Raw genomic sequence first — 26,803 nt, 5'->3', positions numbered from 1 at the left:
TAAGAGAGATGTTTAGCCAGGCGCTTTAGGCCTTAATGGGTTGGATGTTGATGTTAATGAAAACTTCGCGGACTTCATTGATTTCATTGCGAGTTATTTTTGGAACGTAACCCCCGTGATAAACGAGGGACCACTGTAGTTCAATTTTAGTACACAACACTACGAAAATCTAGATGGCAGATTTTGATGAATTTTAGAGCTGCAGTATATAATGTGGTTCTGCAACTTGAAAAAAAAGTATCACTTCTTTAAAAACTTGGTCTTGGCACATTAGTAAATTTATTCATACTTTATATTCAGCAGAAACAAAAGAGAAAAATGAAAAATGATCTGTCGTCTATTAATCGTCACCAGTTGTTGATTAACGTTATGTCGGAGGGTGAAAGGAGCGTTCTCCAAAAATAGGCGCTGCAGGGCTGTTGGCTTGGCACTGTGCTACTTCCTCTTCAACAGCTCACAGTCACTGTGAAGAACATAAAGAAAAAAGCAATAGCAAACAAACCATTGTTTTAGTATTCAATTTGACATTTAGATTCACCTGTTCTATTAAATTTAACCCCCAAAAAATGGAATGGTGCACTACACAACAAAATCTAAGGCTGGCTGAGGTCTGATCTGCTTTTATTATTTCCTAGCCCAAAAAGCTTGATATGTGAAATAATGGACCAAGATCAAAGGTTATACATGCTCAAAACAACCTATTGCTTTGAAATCCCAGAAAATCAGACTTAAAATGCACAAAAACATAACATGGCGGCACGGTGGACGACTGGTTAGCACGTCCGCCTCACAGTTCAGAGGTCGTGGGTTTGATCCCGGCTCCAGCCTCCCTGTGTGGAGTTTGCATGTTCTCCCCGTGCCTGCGTGGGTTTTCTCCGGGTACTCCGGTTTCCTCCCACATTTCAAAAACATGCATGGCAGGTTAATTGAACACTCTAAATTGCCCCTAGGTGTGATTGTGAGTGCGAATGTTTGTTTGTCTCTGTGCGCCCTGCGATTGGCTGGCAACCGATTAACAGGGTGTCCCCCGCCTACTGCCCGAAGACAGCTGGGATAGGCTCCAGCACGCCCCGCGACCCTCGTGACAATAAGCGGTATCAATAACGGATGGATGGATAAATAAGTACCTGAGACTGAATAACTGGACTGGCTTAAAGGCTTAAAGAAACACTGTCATATGTCAATGTTTGTTGATTATGGCGGCGCCATGTGGACAAAAGCGGTAGTGCTTTGACAAAATTCAACATTTCCCATGCGTGCCAGCGCGTATTGTTGTGAAATCCTGAGCTCTCGCTGGCCTGCCAATTGGACTAAATTACATTTCTATTTCCAGTGGCTGTGTGAAAGATGAATAGCGATGAGGTAATTAATCTAATTTTGTTTAAACAATACTTTTGTTTCTTTGTTTGTATTGGGGCTTCTGCCATGACACCAGTAGATGATCTGACTTCCATCCTTGTAGCGAAAGGAGGAAGTGAGCGTAAATGAATTCAGGACATTTGTATTTTTTTGGTGTGCCAGGGTTGTTCCCATCCTCCTCTAAGTTGCCTAGTTCCAGTAAAAACGATACAGACCCCCAGGGCATGACAAAGTCTCATTCAATAAGTCAATATTTCATCAAAAGAGTTGTGAAGATTTTTTATTAAGATAGATATCTTGCCCAGTGCTGCTTTAAGGGAGAATAATTGGGTTTTTCTGATGTTATGGCGTTGCACTCTTATACCACCATCAAGAAACGGATCCAGTTTGTGAATCGTGCTTTTGGAGCTGAGGGATTGCCATTCTCCAGGAGAGTAAGTTAGTGGCTACAGTAGCATCTTTGTTCAAAACAGATGATAGCTCTTTCTGCCTGCTGCATATCTTCCACTGATAGATTTTGCATGCCAGCCTCATCTTTGATTTTTGTCTTCCTCTCTGACGATGTCAGAGCCTAACACTTTGTTTGCTGACTTTGCAGTCAAAAGTAGTTTTTTTCCCTTCAGTTTCCAAGCTACCAATCTCTTAAGTCCGTTCCATGTTGAGTGATATTTAATTCATGTATATATCAGATGCTGATATTCAATCTTCACACTGTTAACAGTAAGATCGTTTTTTACATCGGGTCATTTGTTGGTTCCTGAAATCTTGTGGGATTTCTGGCAATGTCCTTTTTTCTCTACCCAAGCAGTCTGGACCTACCAGCCATTTTGATTTTAAGAAAGATTCGATTTGCAACCCTCGTGATACATCGTCAGCTTGGTTATCTTTTGATTTTATGTATCTCCATTGGCTTGTGTAGGACAGATCATGGATCTTTGCCACTCTGTTAGATATGCAGGTTTCACATCGTTTTGTTTGTTTATTAATATATTTTATTTTATCGGTCCAGAATGTTGAATCAGTGAGTGATAAATGCAGCTCTTTCCTGAGCATTCGATCCATTTTTACTGCCAGTGTTGCTGCTGTTAGTTCAAGCCGAGGTATAGTAATCTGATTGAGAGGTGAGACTAAGGTAGCTAAGGCTAGGTTCACACCGCAGGCAAATGTGACCCAGATCGTATTTTTTTGCCCATATGCGACCTGTATCTGATTGTTTTTTATGGCAGTCTGAATGTGTCAATTCCAATTTTTTCAATTCCGACCTGGGTCGCTTTCATATGTGGTCCTAAATTGGATACGTATCCGATTTTTTTCAATGCGGCCACAGTCTGAACGGCCAGGTAGCATATATCCGACACTGACGTCATCCAGAGCCCCAAATGCGCTCCGCGCAGGCAGAGGAGAAGTGCTGGCAGCAGGGGGATCGAATCTGCAAAGTTGGTTTGAGTAACACTATTTACTTTAATTCAATCCCACTTGAAACATGACGCGTAAAGTGGACATTTATGGTGATCGTAGTCATTCAGCCACGGTTCAGATCCATTAATTTTTTACGCACGGTTATGACACAGTCATCGTTTGTGATGTCTCCGTGAAATTAGATATTAAAGCCTCGCCTCATAATTTCCCCCAAATACTGTATTTATTCCTACCTCCTACATAATCACTTGACTGTATAAATGCCCCGACACGCTGGGCCACATTTATTTCCGCAAGCAACGTCGGGAGTGACGTCGTCTCTTCTTCTGCGCATGCGGGTCACTTTGGCGACGCATGTGTTCATACAGCAGACATGACCGAGGACAAATTTATAATGTAATATGAACACTTACACAAAAAAAGTCCGATTTAAAAAAAAAAAAATCAGGATTGAGCAGTAGCCCTTTGCCATTCCACGTGGCAGTTTTACGTGAACGAAAGGTGCACCAAAGTAAATTTGATGCTGTACTTGAACCATTTGGAGTATCGGCATAGTTTTGGTCTGTTTTTGGAGATAAGACTTTGAATGTTTCTCCTCAACTGTCAGAATCTTTTTAAGTGCTACTGACACTGAATTATGGAAGTTTGAATACATAGAAGGCCGTGGGTCGTCCGTGGGTCGGCCTTCTTTTATGTATTCAACCTTCCATAATTCAGTGCCAGTACCACTTTAAAAAAATTCTGACAGTTGAGGAGAAAAATTCAAAGTGTTATCTCCAAAAAGAGACCAAAACTATGCCGATACTCCAAATGGTTCAAGTACAGCATCAAATTTACTTTGGTGCACCTTTCGTTCAGGTAAAACTGCCAGGTGGAATGGCAAATTTAAGACCTGCAGTGTGAACCAAGCCTAACAGTACATTACCAGACTCACTTGCATTGCAAAAGTGATGCAGCTCAGCTGTCTCCACTGGATCGACGTTCTCAGGCTTTATGCATCTTGCTACTTGAAACGTACTCATTAACTCCTCAATTTATCTCTGCCAGGGCTTTGCAAATTCCTGGAGAACGACTTGATCCCTCCATACTTGGATTTGCAGAGTTCTTGGAGCAGTTGTTTGGCTTTCAGAATGAAGGGAGAGAGAAAACCTAATGGTTCATAAATCTAAACTGCTGCCACTAGAGTCCTTACAAACACCAGGAAACTGTCCTCAAATCACTACACCTGCTTCATGTGAGTCAAAGAATAGATTTTAAACAATCCTCATTTGCACGCTATCTTTTAATTTAACAAGACTGAGGCTTCGTTTTAATTAGAGATAGACTGATTTTTCAGGGCCGATACTGAATATTAGTAGTCAAGGAGGCCCGATAACCGATTTTGGAGCCAATATTCATTTTCAGCAAAAAGGAAAATATTGGTGTCAAAAAACCCCCCCCCAAAAAATACAACTCTTAACTTTGTTTAAATGTATTTAAGCGTATGTTTCTTGAACATTTTTTTCAGATTTGCAAAATGTTGATTATTATTATACATTTTTGCCAGTATTCATCTTTGTTGCAAAATTCTAACAAAAAGAGCGCTCCTAGGGTCATCAGCATGTCTTACAAAGTGAAATGAAAACTAAAACATCCATCCATCCATTATTGATATCGCAGGGCACACAGAGACAAACATCCGCACTCAAAATCACACCTAGGGGCAATTTAGAGAGTCCAATTAACTTACCATGCAGGTTTTTGGAATGTGGGAGGAAACCGGAGTACCCGGAGAAAACCCACGCAGGCACAGGGAGAACATGCAAACTCCACACAGGGAGGCCGGAGCCGGGATGGAACCCACGACCTCTGAACTGTGAGGCGGACGTGCTAACCAGTCGACCACCGTGCCGCCAAAACTAAAACAATAGTTCCCTATATTTCCGAAAGTAAAGAAAGTCCTCCGAAATTTCAAAATGACACAAATGTTCAAATTTCACTTAGCTTTGTTGTGATTTCAAACAAAAACATAAAGGTGCAGAATGTTGCCAGGGTCAGTAGAATCTCTTAGAAAGTTAACTGAAAAAGTACATAAATATTTCCTAGAAGTTAACACAGTTTTAGATGGATTTATTATCGGCCATCAGATTTAAAAAAAAAAGGCCGAAACCAATATTCGGCATTTTGACGAATATCGGCACCGATAATCGGTCGATCCCTAGTTATAATCATTATAATAAAATTATTTCAAAATATTTTACTGTGATGTTTGTAATGTCTTAATATATTGTGTCACTTTCTGTAATGCTTTTAATGTTTTATATAACGCAGTTTGAATTGTCTTGTACATGAAATGTGCTTTAAAATAGAAAAGGATGGATGGTGGAAATGTAGTCAATAAATTTATGTCAACACTGCAAATGAAAGCTGGTCCACAGTGGTTGTTAAAATTCATGATACGTTTTTACTCCTTCCCTTTCCCTTGATAAAACTGGATACAAAACACTGGGTCTTACCTCAGCAGTGGACTCCGCAACACTGTTAACCAATAGCTCTTCCAACTGCTGCGCTGACTCAGCCACGCAGTGAACCTAACACAAATGGATGTGAATTAACCAGAGCTAAAAGGCACGGCAAGGCAGCTGTTGCTGCCGTTTCTTCTTTATTGCCTCTTTCTTCTTCTTTTAAAACGAAAAAGAAGCACTGTCGCCGGAGGTAATCATGGCTTAACTTTCTCTTTGCACAATAACATCAACAAGGTCCTTTGGATAAAATGCAACGCGGGATTCTAGTTTAGGTAAGCTGTTTTAAGACAAACTTAAGACAAAACTAACAAACACTTATTATTTGGCGATGTTTCGTCATTCTTGTGTTGAGCACATTGTGCTTGCCGGGAGGCTGAGCGCACTCTGCTCACAACTTATGAACATAGCTGTTTACTATCCTCTTATCCAGCTGGACTCTGACTAAATGAGCGGCACATTTGAATAACGTTATGAGTTTCCGAAAACAACGTTGTTCAAAACTGCTGCATTTTTATGAGTTTATAAAACTCCCCTGGACAGGGTGTAAAAATTTTGACATGTTCGGGCAAGAGAGGACGTTTGGTCATCCAACACTATATGGTGTAGATAAAGCCCAATATAAGTCTTTTCCATTTATTCTTTAGGGCAATTTTTATTTATTTTCCGGGAAATAGGTATTCCTCCAGACTCTCTGGAAATAAATGTCATATTAAGTTATGAGTTCCATTGTAAGTTATTCACTGGTGTCAGCACGATTATTGTATTTTTTTTCATAGTTTGTTTTTTTCATAGTGCGATTTATACTCTGTAGCGACTTATGTGTGAAATTATTCACACATTATTCCCGGTATTAGGACTGGGCGATATGACTGAAAAGTATACCACGATATAAGTGTTTCATATTGGTCAATGTCGATACATTTTTTTTCTTTTTTTAAACTATTGAAAATAATGACTGGAAGAAATATACATTTAGGTTATTTTATTTTAACATAATACTTAACTTTTCATAAGAGGTCAATGTAACTATGAAAGAGTGAAATAAACTGGTTGATATAAAGATTAAATTAACTCAATTTTAAAGATAATGTGCTTAAAGGGCTGAGAAATGTTTGAAAAACTGTCACAATCTAAGTATTTCCTATCAGTCAATATTGATAATTATTTATTTTGTTTTAAACCATTTCTTTAAATAACAGTTAACTGTTTTCTGTACATCGTTATGTAGTGTAATGTGCAGTTTGTCCTCCATCGCTTATTTGCATTAGGTCTACCCCAAAGCAGTTGTTGACACATATATTAGCCTCCATTCAATGTAAGTGGACGAATACTCTCTTGCACAGCATACATCATCGTTGACCAACCGTCTTAGGACTACTTTTATCTTTTTAGCGGACTCATTATTGCCATAGTCCATTCATATTTTACTTGCTTGATTTTAGCTTGAGTGCGATGCCGTTCGCTCGCGTAGCGCACGGCCGCCGGCCCCGCTCGCGTAGCGCACGGCCGCCGGCCCCGCGAGCGTAGCGCACGGCCGCCGAGCCCACCCGTATGCTCCGTTGAGTTAACAGGTTCTTCTTCGTTGGTTTAAAAGCTGCTTCTTCTGCTTCTTCTTTGGTTTTAGCGCTTCTTCTTCATGTTTGGAGGCGGAAGTGCGCTGCCTACAAACACGCCGCACCATGCTGCGAGCGGGTTTGTTTTTCTTTTTCCTATTGAAGTTTTTATCGAAGGCATTTTCTATTGGTATCAATCACGTGTCAATCGCGATACATATCGATATTGAATTATCGGCCCAGCCCTAACCGGTATATCATTTCACATGTTATTTTCACACTAAACCGCAAGAGGGCGCTCTAGACTAAGCGTCCGGATGGCTTCTTTAGAGCAGTGGTCCCAAACCTTTTTTCTGCCACGGATGTGTTCATACAAGTCTATACTGTTCGCGGCCCGGCCCTGTAACTATTCCCTGTCAGCGGAAGGTGCGAGTGGTGCCCAATACGTCTATTTATTTTACTCATTTGCTAGCTTGTGCATTTAATATTAGCATTATGCGACGGAAATGCTAGCTTGTGTATTTAATAATCGCGTTATGCGACTGGGACAACTTGGCTTCCGGGGGAGGGTCGTTGTGTAATGTAACGTAAGCATACTGTTCAGCCTGTTGTTGCCTCTATTCTATTTTTATTTAAAATTGTTCGTCATTTAAATTTTAAATGACATGTCTGTTCTTGGTGTTGGATTTGATCAAATTTCCCCCAAAAATGCGACTTATACTCCAGTGCGACTTATATATGTTTTTTTCCTTTTTTATTTAATTAAGAAGGAAAGTCGCACTGCATATGTGCATTTTATGGCTGGTGCAACTTGTACTCCGGAGCGACTTATAGTCCGGAAAATACGATAGCAAATCTGGATTTTTGAGCTAGCCCAGTCCCTGCTACCAAGTGACACAAGCAAAACAACATTGGTCAAATTACTTTTGATGGGAGTCAGTCTCTATATACAGTGATCCTCGCTACTTCGCGCTTCAACTTTCGCGCCCTCAGTGCATTGCGGATTTTTCAGAAGCATTCATAAATTAAAAATGAAACAACACAGCCATATCGGGAGCTATATTGCTGTAAGACGCATTGTTTCAAAGATATGAGTTGACTCGGAGGCTTTGTACATACCCGCAGGCACTCATAAAAGGCGGTGGCTGGTTCCCAGCGCGAGATCGACCAACGAGAGCACAAGTGGATTTACTTTTTCCACACACTGTACTGTACGTGAGCTGACTTGGTGCGCGTCATCGCAGCCTCTCGCTTAGTCTCGTCCACTATTCAAATGTGCCGTTGATTTAGTCAGAGTCAAGCCGGATACTTTCTCCTGCATATTTGTAATGATGTGTTTGCTCTAATAAAGTTTTGTAAAAATCGGATAGTACAGTACAACAGCTGTGTTTATAGTCGTGAGCGCAGCGCAGTGTGCTTCCGGTCGGCCACCGGCACGGACGACTTAGGACATCGCCAAATAAAGTCTGAAAGTGTCTGTTACTTTTGTCTTAGTTTCTCTTAAAACAGCTTACCTTAACTACAATGCCGCATAGCATTTTATCCAAAGTACTTTATTGATGTTGTTGTGCAAAGATAAAGTTAATGCCTGATCCCCCATGCTTCTTCGTTTTTGAAATGAAGTAGGAGGAGATGAAGAAGAAAAAGCAGGCGACAACAATGGCTAGTTAAGGTAAGTCAATTTTATGATAAAAATTAAAACTTTCACTTAGTTTTTAGCGAACGTTCCATTGTGCTCGTCAGCTGCTGCGGTCGATCGAAGCTAAATTCTGATCACAGCCTGCAAGCTTGGTATTTATATTCTGCATTTTTATAGTTAAATTGATTGTTTAACAAGTATTTAGAAGTGTGGGAACCATGTTGGGGTTCGCAACAGCGTAACAGAGGCGCAAATCCCCCAGAATAAAATTGTACAATAAATATAATATAAAATAATAATCATAATCATAAGTCCGACTCTACGTTGCGGGTTTCACTTATCGCGGCGGGTTCTGTCGCCCCATTAACCCCGATGAATGAGGGATCACTGTATTTGTAAAATGTTAAGTGCATACCTCCACATCAGTTGTCCGTTGAAAGTGTTGAACCAGTCCAATGATACTGTTGAGGTTGTCTTGAATGGAGAACATGGATACTTTTTGTGCAGCTGCAATCTCAGTCATCTGAGAGTGCAACATACAGTGTTTGTCTTTAATGGCTCTCAGTCTCTCCAGCATCACAAGTGGGTTCTCCTGCAGGCAAGGTTTCAGTCATTCGTTTATGTAAACTTAGGAAACAGCTTGATGTCCCAGGCAATTAATTATTAAGGCTAGGGAAAAAATGTTTGAAAACTCCAATAAAAAATAGGAAGCTAAAAATAATACTACCACCATCTAGATTCATATTGAAGGTTGCTTGCTGTCATAATAGAGGTCACTGGTAGTGTTAGGGCTAGAGGTGCCACCTGTCCTGCTTTTCCCAGAATATTTTATTTTTATTTTTTTTACCAGCTGTCCCCAGGAAGAAAAAAAAAATCTCCCGGGACACAATTTGTCCCATTTTTTAGGGAGAATGCAAAAACCTAATTTGATTTCCTTCGTTCTGTAGTTGAGAATAAGTGTCTGTTTGCTTCCTGTCTATGCGTGTGTCACACGCACATGCCCAAGCGCTGAAAGCAGCTCACGCAAGCCAAGCTTGATGGAGAACAGAAAGAGCAAGCAGACGTTCATCTTCTTTTCATCAAGTTTTGGCGACTTGGGAAATGGGAGGAGAAATGACTGACGAGCAAGGAGAAGGAGCAAATTCATGTAAGCCATCGGCACATAATTAATATAGTTGTTACAATCCTCACTGGGTGACACTTTCAGAGTATGAGATTGTACAGCCAACCCAGGAAGACCATTTTTCCTCCTCTTGTGTTTTTTGTCCATCAAAAATCTCTATTATACAAAGGAAAAAACGCTTTGGAAAACCACACAGTCAAAAAAGCATCAAGTTGGGGAATCAAACAAACCAAGACAGGCAGCAGCTTCAGCACAGAAGCCCAGACTTCCCTCTCCCCAGCCTTCAGGAGGATGCCAAGGCGTTCCCAGGCCAGCTGGGAGACATAGTCTCTCCAGCATGTCCTGGCTTCTCTCAACGTGGAGGAGCAGCGGCTCGACTCTGAGTCCCTCCCGGATGGCTAAACTTCTCACCCTATCTCTAAGGGAGAGCCCGGACACCCTTCAGAGGAAACCCATTTTGGCCGCTTGGAACCGAGATCTTGTTGTTTTGGTCACGACACACAGTTCATGACAATAGGTGAGAGTACGAACTAGGGATGTGCGTGACTTGTCGTTTAACCGTCTACGATATATTAATCGTTTAGTATTTTACTAGTTGGTTAAAAGCTGCATTAGTATCACGCAAATTGTTCCTCACGCCTCTGTAAACAAGCTGAGCACCAAGAGAGAGAATTACTCCCCTAGCCCCCGCCCACACGCACACGCACACATAGTAGGGGGCGGGGACACTAAGTTTGGGGAAGAAAAGTATCCATCCATCCATCCATCCATTATCTCCCGCTTATCCGAAGTCGGGTCGCGGAGGCAGCAGCTTCAGCAGGGAAGCCCAGACTTCCCTCTCCCCAGCAACATCCTCCAGCTCTTCCGGAAGGATCCCAAGGCGTTCCCAGGCAAGCCGGGAGACATAGTCTCTCCAGCGTGTTCTGGGTCGTCCTCGGGGTCTCCTGCCGGTGGGACATGCCCGGAACACCTCACCAGGGAGGCGTCCAGGAGGCATCCTAATCAGATGCCCGAGCCACCTCAACTGGCTCCTCTCGACGCGGAGGAGCAGCGGCTCGACTCTGAGTCCCTCCCGGATGGCCGAACTTCTCACCCTATCTCTAAGGGAGAGCCCGGACACCCTGCGAAGGAAACCCATTTCGGCCGCTTGTATCCGAGATCTTGTTCTTTCGGTCATGACCCACAGCTCATGACCATAGGTGAGAGTAGGAACGTAGATCGACCGGTAAATTGAGAGCTTCGCCTTTCGGCTAAGCTCCTTCTTCACCACGACAGACCGATACAGGGTCCGCATCACAGCAGACGCTGCACCGATAGAATTCGTTTTCGTTTCCTGTGGGCGTTGGACTCCGCCAAGGCTGCCCTTTGTCACCGATTCTGTTCATAACCTTTATGGACAGAATTTCTAGGCGCAGCCGAGGTGTCGAGGGGGTCCGGTTTGGTGGCCTCAGTGTTGCATCTCTGCTTTTTGCAGATGATGTAGTACTGTTGGCTTCTTCAAGCCGCGATCTCCAACTCTCGCTGGAGCGGTTCGCAGCCGAGTGTGAAACGGTCGGAATGAAGATCAGCACCTCCAAATCTGAGACCATGGTCCTCAGTCGGAAAAGGGTGGCGTGCCCTCTCCAGGTCGGGGATGAGATTCTGCCCCAAGTGGAGGAGTTCAAGTATCTTGGGGTCTTGTTCACGAGTGAGGGTAAGATGGAACGGGAGATCGACAGGAAGAAAAGTACATACAAGTATTTTGATGCAGCAAATGACAACAATGTCATCTGTAGGCTTTGTAAGCATAAACTCGCTTACAACCACTCTTCCGGAGCGATGAGAAACCACATCCAAAATAAATCTCAATGTGAACCAGCGGTCGATGGCGGTGGGGCTAGGCAGACAAGCATGAGAGCGTTTGTTCCAGCCAGGCGCTGCGATGCTCACCGCACAGCAAAGATTACCCAACTAATTTGTAAAATGAAGTGATATGCTGCCGCTTTCTTATGTTGAGGGCAAATGGTTCGAAAAAATGAATGCTGTATATCAAGCCTGAGTAGGCTACGTGGTGGCAAGTCTCAAAACAATAACACCTCAACCTGAGAGTAGCCATAACCAAATGAAAGAGTAGATACTACGAGCGTTTGAGCGGGTCAGCTATGTGACCAATGCCTTAACTACAGACGGATGGACGTCCATATCCACCGAATCTTACATGACTATAACGTGTATAACGTACGTGGACGAAGGACATCTGTGTGCTTCATGCGCCTTGGAGGAAAGACACACAGCTGAAAACCTGGCTGCTCTCCTGCGGAGTGTGATGGGTACGTGGGCACTAGAATATAAAGCCGTCGCCTGTGTGCATGATAATGCACCTAACATATGGCGAATGAGACCCTGCTGGACTGGGAGTCGCTACCATTACACATTGTGATGGGTACGTGGGCACTAGAAAATAAAGCCGTCGCCTGTGTGCATGATAATGCACCTAACATATGGCGAGTGAGACCCTGCTGGACTGGGAGTCGCTACCATTACACATTGTGATGGGTACGTGGGCACTAGAAAATAAAGCCGTCGCCTGTGTGCATGATAATGCACCTAACATATGGCGAATGAGACCCTGCTGGACTGGGAGTCGCTACCATTACACATTACATTATTCATAATAAATGCCATGCATTGCATTGGCAAATGTATCAGAAATGTATTTCTCTTTCAATTGTTCACTTTTATTCAGTCAGTTGTTGTTACATCAATAGAATTTAAATTAACAAATTGTCCTGAATGTTTGGGCTAAAATAGCCCCTACTGTAAATACACAAAACATTTTCATTTTAAACTTTGAATTCAATGTATTAAATTTAAAGTTTTTGACTAGTCGCAAATAAAATTTGAGAATAGTCGGCGGGCAAATTAGTCGAAATTCCCATCCCTAGTACGAACGTATATCGACCAGTAAATCGAGAGCTTCGACTTTCAGATCAGATCCTTCTTCACCATGACGGACCGATACAGAAGACGCTGCACCGATCCGCCTGTCAATCTCACGCTGCATCCTGCTCTCACTCGAGAGCAAGACCACAAGATACTTGAACTCCACTTGGGGCAGAATCTCATCCCCGACATGGAGAGGCTAGTCCAACCTTTTCCGACTGAAAACCATGGTTTCAGATTTGGAGGTGCTGATCTTCATCCCAACCGCTTCACACTCTGCGGTGAAATGCTCCAATGAGAGTTACAGAGCCCGGCTTTAAGAAGCCAACAGAGCGGTGAAATGCTCCAATGAGAGTTACAGAGCCTGGCTTTAAGAAGCCAACAGGCCTACATTATCTGCAAAAAGCATAGATGCAATACCGAGGCCACCAAACCAGACCCCCTCAGCGTCTTAGTTGTGCCTAGAAATTCTGTCGATAAAAATTATGAATTGGTGAAGAAGGGCAGGCTTGGTGGAGTCTAACCCTCACTGGAAACAAATTTGACTTTATTCCAGAAATGTGGACCAAACTATGACATCAGTGGTACAGGGACAGAACAGCCCATATTAAGAGGCGTGGTATTCCGTACTCTCGAAGGACCCAGCAAACTACATCGATCATCGAACTGCGGCTTAGGGTGTCCTGATGCCAAGTGCACATATGGACACCCTTATGTTTGAACAGGGCAGCCGACCCCTTTGTCTCCCACAGGTGGTGAGCCCATGGGAAGGTGGACCTATGTTGCCTCTTCAGGCTGAGCCAGGACCCATGGGTTCAGGCCCAGCCACCAGGCGCCCGCGAACCAGCCTGATATTCAGGGAACATTTTAGATCTCTTTTGGGTCTAAAGTTACGAGTAAGCTCCAGCACGCCATTCCTCGCGTGCCACATGATCCCAAGGTCTTAGGCAGGTTTTACAAGATTACGCATTTGTATCAGTGGACTTCTTTGACCTTTCTTTGCATCAAATATAAATAATACTATTAAATAATTGGTAATAATTACTAAATAATAAATACTAAATCATTGGTATGTTACACAGAAGAGTTTTTTTTCTGAGAGAGGACAAATCTGTTAATATAAAATCACCAAAACTAATTTCAGTTGGGGCAAGTGCATGGTCACGGAAATGAAATAATCAGACCTTTTTCAAAAGGTTTTTATGTGGACACACATAACATTTTTCCACCACTCTAGTCAGGCGCAACACATACTTGGGCTGCAACTATTAAATATTTTGGTATTTGGGTATCCTACTGAAATTTCTCATTGAATAATCTGGTATTCGGATAAAGATAAAACTTTTTTTTTTTTGCTTGGTTAAAGATACAGAAGACAAAAAAACAACACATTTCCACTTGATAATAAACAGCCAACTTTTTTCATTTTTAGATTATCAACATTCATTCATTCATTCATTATCCATACCGCTTATCCTCACAAGGGTCGCGGGCGTGCTGGAGCCTATCCCAGCTGTCTTTGGGCAGTAGGCGGGGGACACCCTGAATTGGTTGCCAGCCAATCGCAGGGCACACAGAGACAAACATCCGCACTCACAATCACACCTAGGGGCAATTTAGAGAGTCCAATCAACTTACCATGCATGTTTTTGGAATGTGGGAGGAAACCAGAGTACCCGGAGGAAACCCACGCAGGCACGGGGAGAACATGCAAACTCCACACAGGGAGGCCGGAGCCGGGATCGAACCCACGACCTCTGAACTGTGAGGCGGACGTGCTAACCAGTCGACCACCGTGCCGCCCAGATAATCAACATTTTATAATTAAATTTAAACTGTGCATTGCAGTACACTATTTTCCTCTCTAGAAACATTAGTGAGAATTCTGATAAATCTCTCGCTATAAATCTTGGTTGATGAGAAGTGATGTCAGAACCAGAGCACTGATTTTGCCAGCCAAAACAGCACATGTGTTTAACCCTGTCTAGTTTGCAGAGCTGGGCAGTCCGCCCCGGACAGGTCGGACCCTCCGGCCCGGCCGGACGCCCATTTTTGGGGCTGGGGGTGGCGGCTGACAAATTTTTAAAAAGGGCTGGACTAAGCAAGGCCAGAAGTGGATTTTAGTCCGGCCCACTAAACGGCCCTCATGCGTGTGACGTGTTCTCAGCCTATCCGGTGAAAGGCTTCTTTTTAGGCTTCTTAATACTCCCGCGTGCGCGAGCGACAACTGCCACATTGATTCACATGACCGTCACATTGTGCTGTTGGCGACAGGTCTGCAACACATGCCACACACACATTAGGAATTGTTCCTGCTCTGATCGGTCCATTATGTCACATCTTGCGATGACAAACAGTTTCCCACACGGAGGAGAGAATGCATCACGCAGCTCGTTGCTGTTGCAAAGCAAACTAGTTTGGCAACAGCGTGGGTGTTATGTATGTGTAAAGAAGCTACTCACCCACGTTCCACCTCAGCAGTCGCCTTCCAGATCGTTTTCACAATACAATTAAATGCATCGTCTAGTCATATCGGTCTCTTTATGTTTGTAGCAGGCACGATATCCATTGTTGTTGCTGTCTTTTTGAAGTGACGCCCCCCGACTTGGAACGCAACTGTTTCAAAACAACTTGTGTCCCGAGCATAGTCAAGCTGTGTGCAGCACTCAAGGACGACGCTAGCACATCAAGGTGGAGTTCATACACTCTCTCGCTCTAATTCACCTCTGGCATAGTCAAGCTGCGTGCAGCACTCAAGGATGACACTAGCACATCTCTCTCTCTCTCTCTCTCTCTCTCTCTCCCTCTCTCCCTCTCTCCCTCTCCCTCCCTCCCTCCCTCCCTCCCTCCCTCCCTCCCTCCCTCCCTCCCTCCCTCCTCTCTCTCTCTCTCTCTCTCTCTCTCTCTCTCTCTCTCTCTCTCTCTCTCTCTCTCTCTCTCTCTCTCTCTCTCTCTCTCTCTCTCTCTCTCTCTCTCTCTCTCCCCCTCCCCCTCTCCCCCTCCCCCTCCCCCTCTCCCTCTCCCCCTCCTCCCCCCCCCCTCCCCCTCACTCTGATTGGCTGTTAGCTAGCGAATCAGCGCACGGAGTACAAACAGGAAGTGGCAGATACGGATAAACAGTGCGCACGCCTTTGCTTCCTTAATCTTCTTACAAGTACAAGAGCGAGGGTTGACAATTTAAGTATTTCACGATACTGTGTCAAGAACGTGAGGGTTTACTTTGTGTGGGAGCTCATCGTGAGCAAAAAAATACAGCTGAATGCATTGTTTACATTTTTTAATCCGCCCCCGGCCAATAGCTTTCTAGTTGGCTTTTTCTAACCAAGAGGAATTGTGACTACCGCCGCTGATGGTATGGAGGGGTATTGCATCTAGAAGAAACTTTAATGGTCAGCGTTGCTGTCTGTCGTTGCCGTGTATTTTTCCAGCGTGACGTGCCAACAGCCAGCCCGACGCCAGAGGGGGTCAGTGTCAGTCACAGTTGGATTGGTCTATCTAGGAGTTAATACATACTAATAGAAATGGACTTTTTTCCTGAATTTCCTCAACTTTACCTGCAGCACTCCCTTTATAAAGGTATGGTAGTTCAATAATCACCTCATGGGAAAATCCATTCTCTGCAGTGTGGTTGATTAGGTTCAGCTTCAGGCGTTTCTCGATAACATCCAGGTCAGCTTCCGATTTTGAAAACTGCAAATACATTTCACATAGATTTAAGCCATGTAAATTGGCAGTTTTACATAACCACATTACCACACAAGCTTCCACACAGCTCCGGGATACCCCTTTTTTACATGTGCAATGCAAGACAGCTGCAATGACAAGAGCTGGCACAGATTTACAACGGCAGACATACTCCTGAAAATTAGATCTGTGTAGTCAGAAGAGAAAAAATGGTGAAGGGGAAACACACCAGATGGTTGAAACAGACAGAGGAATAACAGACCTAAATGTAGGGCTGGACGTTTAATCGAAATGTAATCATGATTTTGACTTTGGCTTCTCTGGATCTTTAAAATGTTATAATCTAGGGTTTGGCGATAATTCAATATCAATATGTATTGTGATTAGGGCTGCACGATGTTGGAAAAAAATGACATTGCGATTTTTGGGGGGTTTGCGATATATATTGCGATGTTAAAAATTGAATTTTCACCAGATGACTAGAATAGATTTGTTTGGGAATAATTTGGTTAACTCACCATGACATCATTGTATTCATATAATATCGTTTAATCGAGACAAAGGGGGTTCATCGGTGAATGGTGATTGCTGTATATAAAAGAGATCACGGAGGCCATGTCTCTGTAACATAATAGATTATTTAACATTGTATTTCACACTTCAATGTAAACAGCAGCAAAATATTAAACATATTTTTAACAAAAAAAAATAAAAAGAGCAGGTGCACTAGACCTTTGAGTTATTTCAAAAAATAGAAGAAAATAAAAAACATCTAAAGCAGCAGCAGAGTTATAAACACCTTTAAACTATACTATAAAATATTAAAAATTTAAAAAGCATGTGTACTAGCGCCTGAGTTGTTTACAAAAATATAACATTAAGATAATAAAAGCTTTGTGAAACTGCAGCAAAGTTGTAAACAAATTAGATCAAAAATATTAAAACTTAAAGTGCAGGTGCATTAGTCCCCTGAGTTGTTCACAAAAATATAACAATAACTACAACGGTCTGTAAAACATATTGCATCCGTGATTTGTCGGTGCTGTTTGGACTTATTTTCATATGGAGTTATGCTGGCAAAGGCGTCTGTAATTGTTTTTCGAGTAGATGAAGTTTCACCTCGGGTCCCACTTCTTAGTTTGAACTTCTCATACAGGGGCCTGTGACGGCGACTGCAGCAACAACGGTGAGGAACTGTGGGCAGTGTTTTGTTGTTCTGAATCTTCCTTTTTATAGCCGAAATACTTTCATATTTTGGATGTTGACTTTCTTTTGGGGGCTAAATCCGCTTCTACAGCCTCCTCCATGTTGCCTGATAAGAGCAGACAGCAGAGTGGAGCGGGAGGGGCCGGTGACTCATTGACAGGAAGGAGGAGGTGAGCTAGACAGGCTGTGTAAGAGGCTAGAGCACGGAATAGCTTGCTGCTTTTATGAAGCAAATCCAAAGTTTGCATGTTCTAAGAAAAAAAAAAGTTAAAACATCACACATCCTACGATGTGACTATCGCGCATGCACACATCGCAATCGCGATGTTCAAAAGACACATCATGCAAGCCTAATTGCGATAGTCAGTCGATTTATTACTGGACAGCTCTACAAGGAGTTCACTTTAAAATGGGAATTATTTTTTTATTGTTATTTTCGAAGGCAAAGTAGATGTATTTTTTTATTCTATGTTTGTTATTCACCCTTGCTAAATTCTACCCACACAAATGCAATTACAGTAATCAAAAACCAAACTTTAAACACTTTTATAATACTCTATATTATATAAAATTGATCAGTTGCTCACTGAACAAAAAGGCTATAAAAACAATTACTTTTTGCGCTACTTACAAACTTTTTGAGTGTACGTGACCAATGTATATGAGCCATTCTACCGAATTGGTTGAAATCGCTGTCCCACAATAAAAATCAAATTTTAAAAAACAATGAAGTGTTCAGTCCTTGCATATTTAGTAATATCTTATGATTTATTTTATCACAAGATATTAATTGAGATACTATTAAACTGAATGTATAAAAAGTCATCTTTTATATGTCACTTTGTATTGGGAGGTGGCTGTCCCAATTTCTAACTCCTAAATTTCAATTCATGAAAATAAAATGGAGAAGATTTTAGCCAATTTAAAAAATATTTTACTTTAATAGAGTCTTTTGGTTGCTTTTAAATGCGTGGTAAAAGATTTACATCGACTTTGTAATTTTTTTTTTTTATTAGAAGTTTTTATGTAAAAAAACCTGTCCCAACTTTTGATGTCACTACCCTGTCTGTAGGCAGGGCTTGGTTTTAGCCACATCCCCAGAAATGTCTCCAGTAAGAGACATTACCTTCATGTTCATCAATGGCCACATGGCGAGTAATGAATTTACAGCAATATTAAGTATATGCCCTCCATCAATCCATTATCTATACCGCTCTATCCTCACGAGGTGCTGGAGCCTATCCCACCTGTCTTAGGGCAGTAGGCGGGTGACACCCCGGACTGGAATGCCAGCCAATCGCAGGGAAGTATGTGCCCTCCAAAGTCTGAAAATCAGCATGTGGTTTTAAGGACCGTCACTACCGAACACCTCATTTCTGCAATAAAATGAGCACTTTTGATTTTAATGCTAAATGTTGTGTTTTCTATCTCTGTACACATGCTCAAAACTGTGTGTTGTAGCCACATTGTGCTTAGCATTGTTAACAACTAAAACGTCACTACCGAAACGGTCACTCCCGAAACATACAGAAAGGTTTCGGTTGTGACGATATGATGTTGATTTTTGTGCCCCTTTGATATGGTGCAACATGAATACAGTCAAAGTTTTTCTGAAATAATATACAAATTTCACACATTTTCCAACACTGAATTTGAACCAATTCAGTAGAATGGCCCATATACACCCTGGCATATACAGTATTATATGTTCAATGTTGCATACAAAGGCGGCACGGTGGTCGACTGGTTAGCACGTCCGCCTCACAGTTCAGAGGTTGTGGGTTTGATCCCGGCTCCGGCCTCCCTGTGTGGAGTTTGCATGTTCTCCCCGTGCCTGCGTGGGTTTTCTCCGGGCACTCCGGTTTCCTCCCACATTCCAAAAACATGCATGGTAAGTTGATTGGATACTCTAAATTGCCCCTAGGTGTGATTGTGAGTGCAGATGTTTGTCTCTGTGTGCCCTGCGATTGGCTGGCAACCAGTTCAGGGTGTCCCCCGCCTACAGCCCAAAGACAGCTGGGATAGGCTCCAGCACGCCCCGCGACCCTTGTGAGGAGAAGCGGTACAGATAATGGATGGATGGATGTTGCATACAAGTTCTTTTGTATATTTATGTAACAGTCAAAAATGCGTAATGTACGTGTAAAAAAGCTTACTGTCACTTAAAGTGGAAGTCAACTCAATTTTTTTTTAAAGAATATGTTGTATGCAGGCCCACTAGTTGAAACACAGCATTCTGATTAATATTGTGTTTTGGAATATGAGTTAAGCCACAAAATCCACCCGCTTTTAGCCATCTCTAGGGCCATTTTGTCACTTCTGTTGACTGAAAATGACATCACACACCCTCAGGGCTCAGATATCGACCAATCATAGCTCAGCTTCAGAAAACAGGGGAGCTGTGATTGGTCGTTATCTGAGCCCTGAGGATGTGTCATTTCATTTTCACTCGACAGAAGTGACAAAATGGGTGCCTCCAGAAAGGGCTAAAAACAGGTGGATTTTGCTGCTTAACTCCTATTTCATATTAATCATATTGCCTTGTTTCAATAGTGGGCCTGAATAGAACATATCCTTGAAAAAAAAATGTTTGGGTTGACTTCCACTTTGTCAGAGAACCGCTATGAATCATCACCAAAATTCCCATGCACATCTTCACTTACGCCCACTTCAACCTCTGAAAATACCAAAACAATCGCCACAGTATTTTGGATTTTATGGGCATTAAGCTTTTTCCTCCCAATCTGCACGATGGAGTAGGGCTGCCACAAACGATTATTTTGCTAGTTGACTAATCTTAACAGCAGTTGCGATTAGTCGACTAATTGATCACAGGACTGTGTGTCTGACGTGCTCCTCTGCAGCACGGGGTCCCCACAGGGAACTGTCTTGGCTCCCTTCCTGTTCACTCTCTACACCTCGGACTTCAACTACAGCACCCCTACCTGTCACCTGCAGAAGTTCTCTGACGACTGCGATGGTCGGCCTCATCACAGGGAGTACAGAGATCTTACTCAGGGTTTTGTGGACTGGTGCCAGCAGAACCGCCTCCTGATCAATGCGGGGAAATCCATAGAAATGGTGGTGGATTTCGGTAGGCGCCATCACTCTTCACCTGCACCAGTGAATATCCGGGGAACAGATGTTGAGAGAGTCTCAACTTACAAGTACCTGGGTGTTCATCTGAAAGATAAACAGGACTGGAGCGACAACACAGACGCTCTCTATTGGAAGAGTCAGAGCAGACTCTTCCTATTCAGGGGACTGAGGTCTTTTGGGGTTCAGGGGACACTCCTCAGGAACTTTTATGACTCGGTGGTTGCATCGGTCATTTTCCAGGGAGTGGTCACCTGAGCAGGCGGCGTCTCAGCCCGGGACAAGAAGCGGCTGTACAAACTGGCCAGGAGGGCCGGCTCTGTCCTGGGCTGCTCCCTGGACTCTGTGGGGGACAGGAGGATGTTGGCCAAGCTGTCATCAATGCTGGACAACCCGGACCACCCCCTCCAGGGCACCCTAACAGCACTCCACAGCTCCTTCATTGACAGACTGTTACACCCTCGCTGTGCAAAGGAGAGATTCCGCCGCTCTTTCTTGCCTGGTGCTGTCAGACTCTTTAACAAGAACATTGTATAGTCTCTACAAAACTGGCGGACATTAGTGCAATTGTGCAGTCCTGCACCTGAGCTTATATCGTGCAATACCCAACATTTCCCACTACTGTAATACCGTGCAATACTCAACATTACCCACTACTGTTAGTCTAGTTTTATTTTTATTCAATGCTGGTCCTTACATTTCACTACAGCACTGCAGCACTGTCACTGATTTTTCCTCTGTACAGGCTAAAATGAGTGTCCCTCATACTTTTTATGTAGATGTATGTTGGTGTGTATATACACGTTACTGCGTATATTTACATAGGTTTGATCCTGAATGTTTGCCGCTAATGTTATACATTAATGGCTACATTATGCCGCCGTCCCTGTGTGACCTATATCTTTGCTGCTGTAACACTGAAAATTTCCCCACTGTGGGATCAATAAAGGCCTTCTTATCTTATCATATGTAAATCGTGTCATAATCGCACCAGCAAGCAGTTGTTATATGACCATCAGTTAGCTTACAGCTTGAATTCTTTAAGGTATGTACAAATGAATAACAAAGACAATTAAAGTGGAGGTCAACCCAAAACCTTCAATATGTTCCATGCCTCTCTAAACTTGATATTCTCATTAATATTGTGTTTGTGAAATACGAATTAAGCAGCAAAGTCCACCTGTTTATTTTATCACATCTCATTTTGCTTCTTAACTCATACTCCACAAACGCAATTGTAATCCGAATGCCGTGTTTAGACTAGTGGGGGCGCAGACAACATATTATTGTAAAGAAAAAATTGGGGTTTACTTATACTTTAACATGATGGTACATTCAACTTGTATTAAACTGTGCAGCTTGTACTAGTATTCTTGACATGTTTATCAATGATGGAGTAATTGAAATTGAAGGCGATACTGTGGCCTTCATTTTTTTTGTTGAATGTTTAGTGCATTTTAAAGTGGAACCAAAAACTGATGCTGAGTTGCACTAATACTATGAAACAACCTATAAATACAAAAATAAATACTTGTAAACATATTTCACTGTTCTTGGTTCCCCAATCCTTTTTTTAAAATGTAGAAGGCAGTGAAATCATATGAGTAAAATTAGGGAAATGCACTGCACTAAATAAAACTACAGTAAACACTTGTATTGATTTTTAATTTTGCTTTTATTTAACCTTAATCCAAAACGTTTTGTTTTGCTTCTCAAGTATGCATAATTTGATCTACACATTCAAAACGTGGTATGCACCTGGAATGGAAAAAAACCTTTAAAGATTAGGAGGAACATCATTTTTTAGCATGGTCAATTAGTATATTCTTAAAGACCCAGGTAGGTTATGTCTTTTATTGTTAGGTGTTGCCGTTAAGGGCTTGTGGCAAATAGGTCATGTTGTGTTACTTTGAGTGCTGAGATGTCCAAATTCATTTCGGCTCTTTTCCAGTGTCTGTTGTATATAGTGTTTTATTGATTTCACGTGTTGTATTATGGCTATTTTGTTGTTTATATGTAAAGTGCTTTGTTACAGCTCTAGCTGTTGTGAAATGCTCGAAACAAATAAAATTGTATTGTATTGATATTTCCTCACATTGTTGTGGGTATACGCAGAGATGTTGACCTCGATTTGGGTAAAGCTTGATCAGTGACATTAAGATTTTTTTATGTAGAGAAAAACACTTAATGCCCATAAAATCCAAAACATTGGGGCGATTATTAGGGTAGTTTTCAGAGACTGATGTGGGCATAGGCATAGATATCCACAAGCATGTTTGTGGCGACTGGCGATGGTGAGCTTTTTCTCTACAGTGAACGTCATGGGGAGAAAAAGACTTAAAGAGGATGTCGGCTGCCCTGTTTTCTGAAGCTGAGTCGTGATTGGTCGTTACTTGAGCCCTGAGCAGTTGTGATGTCATTTTTAGTCAACAGAAGTGACAAAATGGCCGCCCCCTGATATGGCTAAAAAGGGATGGATTTCACTGCTTAACTCATAGTTCACAAACGCAATAGTAATTAGACTGCCATGTTTCAACTAGTGGGCCTACTGGGAACATATTATTTGGGTTGATTTCCACTTTAGTGCTCATAAAATTGTGCCCTGCGACTGGCTGGCGACCAGTTCGGGGTGTAGTCTGCCTTCGCCCATTGACGGCTGGGATAGGCTCCAGCAACTCCCCGCGACCCTATATAGGATAAGCGGTTTGGAAGATGATGCTCATAAAATACAAAATATGCTGGCATTTGTTTTGATATTTTCAGAGGTTGAAATGGGCTTGAGTAGAGATGCGCATGTGAATTTTGAAAACGATTGGGGATAGTTTTCTGACTTTAAACATAAATATAAAAAAATAGGTATTTCAGGCTGCCCCATATTTACTTGCACTTCCGAATAATAAAAAAAATGTTTAAATATTTTTTTTAAAAAACAAACAAAAATAATCACTTCAGGTAAGGAAGTGATTCGTTCATTCACGTTCACTCAAAAGATTCGTTCTTTTGAACAAGACACCGTCGATCAACACAGCACTAGTCCATTAGGTAGGGAGGTGACAACGGACTCGTTTCCAACATTTTTCTTGAGGACTTTTACGTGTGATCACGTCGTGCAAGTCTGCTTGCGCTACTCTGAGAAAAAAATCTTGTTAAAAATGTGTTTTCCACATCTACTTTTAAATATTGTACAGTGGAATCTCTTCTGTCGACTCGTTTTCAATTTGATGATTTTCATGCAGTGTTTCGATGTTTATCACACGCATGGCGTGTGAAACTCATCTTTCACCGACCAGAAAGTGTTGAAAGCTAGCAGCAACATTTATATCAACAGCACATCGCATAGATACGCATAGACACTCAGTGTAAGGCCATTCAATTGTAACAATTGAGAAAGTTACCGACATTTTTGCCTGCTTTTTGCAGCCTTTAAAATGTCATAACGTCTTTAATTCTTAACATATTGACCACATTTATACACAGTTTTGTGCCTTTATTCCAGCTCATCCCGGTGACATTGGTCAAAGATTTTAATTTTCTTGTCACGTACCTACACTGGGAAATCCTGCTTTCGAGAAATTAAGATTAAGTGGCCTCTCGGGATCTTTATTTTAATTTTTTGTTCTTTGCTGAGCCTTTTCGTCTTTTGGAAAGGTACGCTACGTCAATCGATACAAATTGCCATTCGGGAGACACATGAAATGCCGTCACATTGATGACAGATACTTTTACTCGGAAACAATAGCGAACCCTATGAATCAACAAGGGAACCAAGAATTTCGCAACCATCAATGTTGAGCCCACTTGTAACGTTACATACCAGAAGTTCTAGTTTTTCGACCGTTGCCTCCATTGCAGCGCATCTGCTTGCGCATTCGCTAACTATGGCAAATACACTAGGTCAAAATAGGTATGCAATGCGGACCACGGTCCAGTTCCGGACACTGAGACTCTTTTATCCGATCCTTCAAGAATATTTAATATTAATATTTAATAACAACTACTGGAATAAAAATATATTACATTTTTACTGATATACGGTTTTTGACTAGGCGCTCGCGAGGGCAACTATGCCTGAACTGGGGTCAGTGATTCAAGTTACAGCTGTTGTTGTGCTGTTTTCCGCACAACACCGGCCACTCGGCCAGTGCTGCCCAATAGCGTTGATTATAGGCGACACGGTATGAGAACTACAAATCCTAAACGACTGTTCGACCTTCCTGCCGTACAGTACGGCTGACGTAAAAGTGGTGGGAAAAATAAATTAGCGTCATCAGCCAGCGCCAGTCTCAGTCGCCCCTCGGCGAAGAATACATTTACTCCTCGTGTCCGGCTCGCATCATTTTTTTCTTAATCAGTAATTTTCACGACGTGTGTTATCTCGGATTTCCATTCCGTCGGCTGTTGAAGAAAGAACATGAACGCCACTTTGTCTCAAAAGATAGTGTGGGTGGATCTTGAGGCAAGGAACATCAGTCTGTTCAGTGTGTGTGTGTGTGTGTGTGTGTGTATGTATGTATATATATATATATATATATATATATATATATATATATATATATATAAATAAATAAAAACGTGCTCTTTTTTTATTTTACAGATGACAGGCTTGGACATTGAAAATGACAAGCTAATGGAAATGGCATGCATAATTACAGACTCCAACTTGAACATTTTGGCTGAAGTAATTAAAAATATTCTTATAACTGTATTAATATTTTGACTGTAATAATCGTCCAATCTAAACTCAGATGTCTTATCTTGGCAGGGGCCCAATTTGATAATAAACCAGTCAAATGAACTACTGGAATCTATGTCGGAGTGGTGCACAGAGCATCATGGTAAGGTATGTTATTGCTGCCCTCTGTGTGGTGTTATCTCAGCAATATCGCATCTATAGAATTGGACTACTTGTTACAAGTTACTTCTAAAATGTAATAAATCACATAGTACTAATTACTTGCATATCGTCACTGTCCTGTGAAAAACACGTATCTCCAATTTTGGAAACTTTTAATTTTCACATTAATACGATGTCTGTAACGCGGAAACGCCATTCATGTAAAAAAAAGAAAAATGAAAAAAATGGACAGCACGATATGAAAGTAATAAGTTTCTTTCCAATATTACTGTCTTTGTAATGAGTTACTAAAGTTTAAGTTACTTTTGAGTTACTTTTTTTTATCGGGGATGAATTTATTTAATAATGATTTCGACACTTTAAAAGGAAAATGCAAAATTTGCTACCATACTGTAAAATTAACTTGTAATGAAGATATTTAACTTTATAGTGTGGGCTATAATATTAAATGGTCTGACCCTATGGTGGGAGATCACAACATTTGAGCAATATTTGTATTAATAAGATTTATTTGTTAATGTAAATATTGGAACTGATATTTTGTCCAGTAAATAAATAATCCCAGACTGTGAACCATAAATTAAATTAACATACTCAAATTCATATACGGGCGGCACGGTGGTCGACTGGTTAGCACGTCCGCCTCACAGTTCAGAGGTCGTGGGTTCGATCCCGGCTCCGGCCTCCCTGTGTGGTGTTTGCATGTTCTCCCCGTGCCTGCGTGGGTTTCCTCCAGGTACTCCAGTTTCCTCCCACATTCCAAAAACATGCATGGTAAATTGATTGGACTGTCTAAATTCCCCCTAGGTGTGATTGTGAGTGCGGATGTTTGTCTCTGTGTGCCCTGCGATTGGCTGGCAACCAATTCAGGGTGCCCCCCGCCCACTGCCCAAAGACAGCTGGGATAGGCTCCAGCACGCCCTTGACCCGCGACCCTTGTGAGGATAAGCGGTACGGATAATGAATGAATGAAAGTTCATATACATACAACTAATAGTGATATATGACATATAGGGCTGTTCGATTTTGCCCAATAAGAAAATCCTGATTATTTTCTCTCAAACCCGATTTTACGATTACGATTACAAGATCTTTGTAAAATAAAAAAATTATGAAAAATTAAGTATTTTGAATGTCTTTTATTTAAACTTAATTTTTCTTTCTTTGAACTCAAAATGCCAGTCAATTTAACTTAATACACACAGAACAATCCATTGGGATTAACAGAATTTTACTTACACAATAGATTTCAGATCTGTTCCTAATCAAACCAATAATGAAAGTAGAAAGTGCATATACCATCTGAAACGAAATCATCAACATGAGAGAAGGTAGACAGTCAAGTCTGTAAACCAAACAGTCTGTCAGCAAGTCATTTTGCCAACCAGCTGGTGACTAGCCTTTCACCTTTCTCCCTGGTCTTACTTAAACATAAATCAATGA

At 41.9% G+C, this 26,803-nt stretch overlaps 2 protein-coding genes across 3 annotated transcripts in view; one reads left to right on the top strand and one right to left on the bottom strand.

Moving 5' to 3' along the window:
• Positions 1 to 256: 256 nt before the first annotated feature.
• On the bottom strand, positions 257 to 24,546 carry ska2 (spindle and kinetochore associated complex subunit 2). The gene is made up of 5 exons (XM_086057180.1): positions 24,320 to 24,546; positions 16,117 to 16,209; positions 8,890 to 9,066; positions 5,274 to 5,348; positions 257 to 463 (listed from the first exon to the last, which is right to left on the bottom strand). The coding sequence occupies exons 1-5, from the start codon at positions 24,350 to 24,352 to the stop codon at positions 461 to 463; spliced, it is 381 nt and encodes a 126-aa protein (XP_085913306.1). The 5' UTR covers positions 24,353 to 24,546; the 3' UTR covers positions 257 to 460.
• Positions 24,547 to 24,663: 117 nt separating this feature from the next.
• The window catches only part of rexo2 (RNA exonuclease 2), a 52,842-nt gene continuing 50,702 nt past the window's right edge, over positions 24,664 to 26,803 (top strand). Inside the window, exons 1-3 of one of the 2 annotated variants that reach the window (XM_086057177.1) lie at positions 24,664 to 24,961; positions 25,100 to 25,183; positions 25,268 to 25,345. In XM_086057177.1, the coding sequence (XP_085913303.1) occupies positions 24,917 to 24,961; positions 25,100 to 25,183; positions 25,268 to 25,345 (207 nt within the window). In that variant the 5' untranslated portion in view covers positions 24,664 to 24,916. Of the gene's footprint in view, positions 24,962 to 25,099; positions 25,184 to 25,267; positions 25,346 to 26,803 lie in introns of those variants that run through there. The other variant, XM_086057178.1, reaches the window with a different exon arrangement.

This window comes from Filicampus tigris, chromosome 17 (assembly GCF_054856515.1).
Source record: "Filicampus tigris isolate MCC_2025a chromosome 17, RoL_Ftig_1.0, whole genome shotgun sequence".
In the NCBI taxonomy this organism is placed as follows: Eukaryota; Metazoa; Chordata; class Actinopteri; order Syngnathiformes; family Syngnathidae; genus Filicampus; species Filicampus tigris.
The sequence above is the reverse complement of the archived record's forward strand: the minus strand, read 5'-3'. Positions and strand labels throughout refer to the sequence as shown.